This window comes from Suricata suricatta, chromosome 3 (assembly GCF_006229205.1).
Source record: "Suricata suricatta isolate VVHF042 chromosome 3, meerkat_22Aug2017_6uvM2_HiC, whole genome shotgun sequence".
Classification (NCBI taxonomy): domain Eukaryota; kingdom Metazoa; phylum Chordata; class Mammalia; order Carnivora; family Herpestidae; genus Suricata; species Suricata suricatta.
The window spans coordinates 174,799,070-174,805,071 of NC_043702.1; the positions used below are offsets into that span (position 1 = coordinate 174,799,070).

The window sequence follows — 6,002 nt, forward strand, 5'->3', positions numbered from 1 at the left end:
GGGCCCGGCCCGCCGCCGCCGGGGTTCGGCCCGGCTACCTGGGGTTACTGGAGTTCCAGTAGACGGCGTAGCGGAGGCCGGAGCCCCCTCGCAGCGGGGAGCTGAGGAGCGCGGCCCAGAGGACAGCCCGCAGCAGGGGCAGCAGCCGCATCGCCCCCGGGCTCCGCTCTGGTCTGGTCCGGCCGGTCCCGGCCCGCTTCGCTGCCGCGGCGAGAAAGGTACGAAGTGGAGGTGGGGGGGAGGTGCGGGGCTGGGGGGGGGGTGCGGAGACTCGCGGGCCACGCCCCCGGCAACTTTCCACCAATGGGGGCGCACCCCCGCCTCTCCGCTCCGAGCCAACTCCAGTTAACTCTCTGCGCGCCGAGGCGCGCGCCGGGTTCACCCAGGTCCCACCCGGGCTGCGGCGCGTCGCGAGGGGGCGGGAGGGGCGACGTGGGCCACTGTCTGGGAGTCCATTTTGGGGAGATCGCGCCTTTGGCGTCTGCGTTGGTACCGGGTAGGAGGTCTTATTACAGATTTGGTAGGTTGAAAAGGAGCACGCGCCCTCTGGCCGGCAGGAGGAAAAAGTGAGGCACCGGCGGGGGTCCCCAAAGTCCGTCCCGCTCTACGTGAGAATGTTGCCTTTTTTTTTTTTTTTTTTTTTTTTGCCCATCCAGGGATAGCGCCAGTGTCGGAAGGGACAGGTCTCCTCCTGGGACTCTGCCCAGCCCCACCCTCCCTTGCAGAACCTTAAAGGTGCGCTCGTGCCCACCTCGGGATTGGCGCCTGTCCCTTTCCGCCCCACACCTTCGTCCTGGGCTGGGGACCCACGCGGCCCCATTCCCGAAGACGGAATAATAAGGCGGATTGCGGCCTATACAATGCACCTTTGTTCCCAAGCCGTCAGGTGGGGCGGTGAGGGTGGGGAGGAGGCAGGTGCACGGCCTTGGGATCGTGGGAGCCGCCGCCCCGCTCCGCCCCGGCTCCGGGGCTCTGAGAACACCACACCAGCCAGATCCACTTTTCCCAGCCACTGGTGAGAGGGTGGGGACGAACTGGCCGCCTGGTTGATAGCCGCCTGTGGGGGCCGCGCAGACTTGGGCGCGAGGACTTGGCGACTGAAGGGTGGCACGGGGTTTTACAACTCTCCTGTGGTACTGGATTGCGCACAGTCATCCCAGACCGGGCAGAAACAAGCCGCGAGCATCCCGGGGACCGGCTCCGAGCCGGCCAGGGACTCGCCCTCCCTGGCCCGCCTTCGTCCGAGGCGGCAGCGTCTCCTGGCGGCCGGACTTGGAACCGCATCAGGGGCGACCGGACATGCCCAGAACCTACAAACTCCGAGGCGCAGTGCCCAGACCTCACGTTTATTGCACTGAACACGGACAGGCTGTGTGCACCTCTCTCAGCCCAGTCCAGAGCCCAGCCCCTCCCCGACCCAAGCTGCCACGGCGTGAGTGGGTCCCTAGGGTGCTGCTCAGCCACCTGCGCTGGTGCCTGGGGTCTTCTGGGGTCTCCACGTCCAGGCCTCGTCTCCTTGGGTCATCGCGGGGGACTCCAGGGACTGGTGGCCTCTTGAAGTCCGAGGTCCAGGTTTCAGGCCGCAGAGCCACAGCAGGGGTCAGAGGTAGAGCGAGGGGGCTGCTGGGGGCAGTGGCGCAGGCCTGGGGTGCCAGAAGCCAAGCGAAGAGGTCAGAGGTGCCTTTCCCCAGACCAGTCACCCCTCCCACCCACCTTCCCCGCCCTGCCCCCGCTCGCCTACCTGGCGGGAACCACTCCCAGTTGGGTTCCAGGTCTTGGGCCAGGGAGGTCAGCAGAAGGGCCCTGGGGGTCGGCAGGCAGCGGCTTTCTAGGGGGTGGGGGCTTGGCGGGTCCCTGAGAGAGAAAGAGAGAGAGCGACAAGGCAGGAGGCTGGCTTGGGAGGGGTGTCTTGGGGCCCACCCCAGTTGCTGGGGACACCAGCTTCAGAGGTCACCTTTGTCTCCAAACCTGTCACCAATAAAGGGCACTAGCGGACGTGCCCTCTGGCACAGAGGGGCATTTCACCATGTGGGCACCCGGGTGGGGGAGGGGCTGCGCCCTTCTCTCCCCCCACTGTTACCTTCGGGTGCCTCACCACCGGGTCGGCGGGCAGAGGGCGGGTGGGGGGATTGGGCCGGTCAGCCAACTCAGCCTGGACAGAGAGAGGGGCAGCGCTGTGAGAGCACAGGCAGAGCCAAGGGGCAGACAGTGGTTCTCTTGAGGGGCTCAGGTCCACATGCAAAGGCAGCCAGGGGGCGGGAGCAAATGGGGACAAGCGTGCAGGGCCTGGGCGCCTGCCAGCAGAAGCCTCGGGAGGAAGGGACGGGTCAGAGTGGTGCGCCCCGGCCAGATGCAGTCCTGCCAACGACCACCAGATGGCGGTAGAATCCAAGGCAGGAGGCTCACCCGTTGCTGATTCTGGGGCTCAGAGTGTCTGAAGGCTGAGGGGCACCCTGGTCCCCTAATGAAGAGCGCCACTGACAGGGGACAAGGGTGAGAGCTGCAGCTGGGCCCCAAGCCTCCCACCTGCCGTGGGCCGGGGCGGGGCCTGGCCTGGAGTTACCTGGAGTCTCTTGGGCACAGGGTCAGGAGGCAGCGGCCTGGAGGGGGGTGCCGGGAAGCCAAGAGCACTGGCCTGCCGAGAAAGTAGGAGGAGCGGACAGGCAGGGTGGGGGCAGGCGAGGGGGGCACAGAGACAGATGTGGGCAGAGAGGGGTCAGTGCCCGCGGAGGGGCGGCCAGGGCCCCAGGGGCAGTGGGGGCTGTGCATGCTGTTACTCAGTTGCGTGCAGAGGGGGCGTTGAGCAGTGGAGCGAGCATGCAGACCACCCCCCCACACACACCCCTGCCCTCGACTCCAGGGGGCTCCGGGGCGCTCACCGGCCCTTCTACACGCGGTGACCCGGGCCTCGTCAGGTCGTGGTGCAGGAGGGCCCTCTCTGAGCACCACCCTCCTTGCCTCCAGGGCCCCTGCTGGGAGCACCCGCAGACCCACCTCTCACGGCCACCTGCTTGGCCGGCTCAGAGCTCAGCAGACCCTCTAGGTGACTGCCCTGCCCCCTCTGGGCCCGACTCTGCTGCTGGGCCTGCAGCCAGGGGATCGGGGGAGCGGGGGCTGGCCCTGACTCGCCTGATGGCTGGGCCCTTCAGCACCCCCGCTCCCGGCCCAAGCTGGGTGCTCACACAAGGCGGGGCCTCTCTCCTCCGGTATCCGGGACTCACCTTGGCACCCGGCGTCGGCAGGGCCCGCTGCGGGGGCCCCGGGTGTTCTGGGGGACCACACTGGGCTGCCCTGAACGTGGAGAAGAGTGGGCAGAGGGCCCAGCCTCAGGCCACACTCTCCACCCGCACGTGACCCTTGCGTGCGGCTGACACGTGCGGCTGACACCGGGCAGCCCCTGGAGAGTGGCCTGTGTGTGGTTTAGCCCAGTCAGAAGTGGGGAGGTGCGGGCGGGGGTGATGGGCCCGAGGGAGGGCTCCACTTTGCACAGGGGCTCCCCGGCTGCCCTCCGAGGGTCTCCGTGTGAGGTGAAGAGTCACGGGCGCCAGCAGGGAAGGGAGGTGGGGGTGCGGCCCGAGGGGCTGCTGTGTTCAGCAGGGCTGTGGAGGGCGCGGCAGCAAGGAGTTGGGTACCTGTACTGGCAGCTGGGTCCTTTGAGCTGACAGAGCCGCTGGCGCAGGCGGCCACGGTGCCAGTAGCTAATGCCCAGGAGCGTCAGGGCCGCCAACAACAGGAGGCTGAGGGGCAGCCCTGTGGTCAGGGCGCTGGCTGCTGGGGGGGGGGGCGTGGTGTGAGGTAGGTGGGGCTAGGGGCCCGACACCCAGGGAGGGGTGGCAGGTGGGGAGGGAGGGGAGGTGATAGAGAACCTGAAGGGGTCAGGAAAAGGGGGTGTTAAGGAAGCCACTGTGCCCTCCCCGGGCCCCTCCCCCAGCCCCTGCTACCTCTGATGGGGTTGGCACAGTCGGGGGGCGCCCAGCCCTCCTCGCAGCGGCAGTGTCCTTTGCTGTCGCAGACCTAGGGGTGCAGGTTGAGTAATGAGGGGCTCTACCCTCTGGGGCCACAGTCCCCTGTCCCAGCTTTTCAGGAGCTAAGTGCACAACCGAGTGGTCCGCTGGGGTGACGGGTGGAGAGATGGACTATTTATCCACACAGACAAGATGAAATCCAAGGAACATGCCGGGCCCTGTACCAGGGGCTCCCATGTCCTCTCACGCACCCCTGGAAGCGGGTACTGTTATCACGCCCAGTGGGGAGCCCAGCGGCTGAGAATCTGCCTAAGGTCACAAGGCCAGGAAGCATTGGAGCAAGGACCGGAAGCTAGGTGTGTGTGTCCCGAGCCCGTCATTGGTTTCATCCCTGGAGGCTGCCCGCTTCCCTCGTCTCCCCGGTGCCAGCTCACCCCGTGCTCATGGCATTTGCTTCGACATTCCTGCGCTCCTAGGAGACCCACCGGCTGGCACTGATGGTCGATGCACACCTGCCCGGGGAGCAGGGGGAGGGGGGAGGACAAAGATCGAGTTCTCACGAAGCTTTTCCTGGCCCCGGGAGGCCGGCGCGGCCCCGCAGTGGAGGGACAAACCCAGGCCCGCGGGAGGACAGGACTTTGCTCAGGCCTAGCAGGGAATCTGAATCCCCCTCAGAGTCTGTGCCTTTTACCCGGGGTGGCGGTAGGGGGACGGTGAGGCCTGGGCACGGCTCGCCATGGTCCAGATGCCCCTCCGCTCCCGGTCTTGCCCACCCGGACTGCTCACCAGGTCAGGACCACAGGCCGTGCCGGGCAGAGTCAGGAGCGGCTGGGCCACGTCGTTGCCCAGGTCCAGGTGGACCCGGCTGCAGTTCAGCATAAGCCCGGTCCCGTTGGCCTCCACCGTCTCCCAGTACAGATCCCGGGCTGAACCCAGCAATGGCTGGGCCCAGCCCCCCTGGCACTGGAGCTGCCCGCAGACGGCGTCTCTGTGGCCAGGAGGAGGGGTGGGGTCAGGCCCAGGCTCCCGGGACCGGACGGGAAGCCAGGTTTCCTCACTTACTTGGGGGCACAGGGCAGGTAGCCGCCGTCAGGGCTGCGCCCACAGCTCCCGAAGGCGTCCCCTCTCGTGTTGGCAGTAAGGACGCAGAGCGGTGTGGCAGGCTGGGCCTCAGGTCCCCAGAGAGCCTGGCACTGCCGGGCGTAGGAGGCACAACGGCCCTGCATGCACACGGCCTGGCCCCCGGCGCATGGCTCGCCGTCCCCCAGGCTGATGTCAGGAGGGCACTGGGGGCTGTCCCCCGAGCAGAGTTCCGCCAGGTCGCAGTCCCCTCGGGCGGGGCGGCACTGCCAGCCGGCCGGGCGCAGCTGCGGGGATGAGGGAGTGTCAGAGTGGGCGCCGGGCAGCCGAGGCCCGGCCTCAGGGGGCACGGTGGCCCTGCCCGCCGGGCCCCCACAGGTGTGCCCACCTGGCAGTTCTGACAGCAGAGCCCGCCGGACGCACAGCGTGCCCCGGGCCGCAGCCGGCAGGTGAAGTAGTCGCAACAGGGGTCGGTGCATTCCTGGGGGCGCAGGGGCTGCGTCAGGGCCCAGAGCCACCTCCGCCCCTGGCCCGGATGCTCAGGGGTACGCGCGCAGCAGGTGACAACGCATGCGGTGTCCCTGCAGGCAGGGTGCAGAGGGGTGGTGGTCCCTTCAGGGCCACAGAGGGGCTCCGGAGACCCAGAGCTGGGAAATGAGCCCGGGTGAGGCCACGGAAGTGAGTCGGGCAAGGTCTCGGGCAGGGGGCTCACATCCGGGAAGCCGCAGTCACACTGCTCGCCGGGCTCCACCAGCGTGTTTCCACACACAGCGGCCATGGAGGGCAGGCCGCTCAGCCGCTCGAAGAGACAGCCCCCCAGTCCCCCCAGGAGGGCCTGCTCCAGGGCCCGCCGGCTGCAGTTGCTGAAGTTGAGGCCTGGCAGGAAGCTGGGATGGTGGCAAGAGAGGTTGGGGTTGCGGCGGCCCCCCCCACCGTGTTCCCCCTCCTGCCCCCCTG

At 68.2% G+C, this 6,002-nt stretch overlaps 2 protein-coding genes across 14 annotated transcripts in view; both read right to left on the bottom strand.

Annotated features, from left to right (window-relative positions):
- The window catches only part of EFNA4 (ephrin A4), a 4,024-nt gene extending 3,818 nt beyond the window's left edge, over window positions 1–206 (bottom strand). The window contains exon 1 of the mRNA XM_029933232.1: window positions 39–206. Within this exon, the coding sequence (XP_029789092.1) occupies window positions 39–151 (113 nt within the window). The 5' untranslated portion in view covers window positions 152–206. The remainder of the gene's footprint in view (window positions 1–38) is intronic.
- A 1,119-nt stretch (window positions 207–1,325) lies between these two features.
- Window positions 1,326–6,002, bottom strand: part of ADAM15 (ADAM metallopeptidase domain 15) — a 10,177-nt gene continuing 5,500 nt past the window's right edge. Inside the window, exons 12-23 of one of the 13 annotated variants that reach the window (XM_029936043.1) lie at window positions 5,758–5,932; window positions 5,434–5,526; window positions 5,028–5,332; window positions 4,752–4,953; window positions 4,400–4,477; window positions 3,942–4,014; window positions 3,633–3,768; window positions 3,222–3,291; window positions 2,564–2,635; window positions 2,407–2,477; window positions 1,742–1,854; window positions 1,326–1,643 (exon numbers count right to left, since the gene is read on the bottom strand). In XM_029936043.1, the coding sequence (XP_029791903.1) occupies window positions 1,576–1,643; window positions 1,742–1,854; window positions 2,407–2,477; window positions 2,564–2,635; window positions 3,222–3,291; window positions 3,633–3,768; window positions 3,942–4,014; window positions 4,400–4,477; window positions 4,752–4,953; window positions 5,028–5,332; window positions 5,434–5,526; window positions 5,758–5,932 (1,456 nt within the window). In that variant the 3' untranslated portion in view covers window positions 1,326–1,575. Of the gene's footprint in view, window positions 1,644–1,741; window positions 1,855–2,080; window positions 2,153–2,406; window positions 2,478–2,563; window positions 2,636–2,994; window positions 3,086–3,182; window positions 3,292–3,632; window positions 3,772–3,941; window positions 4,015–4,399; window positions 4,478–4,751; window positions 4,954–5,027; window positions 5,333–5,433; window positions 5,527–5,757; window positions 5,933–6,002 lie in introns of those variants that run through there. The other 12 variants (XM_029936044.1, XM_029936042.1, XM_029936048.1 and 9 more) reach the window with 12 other exon arrangements.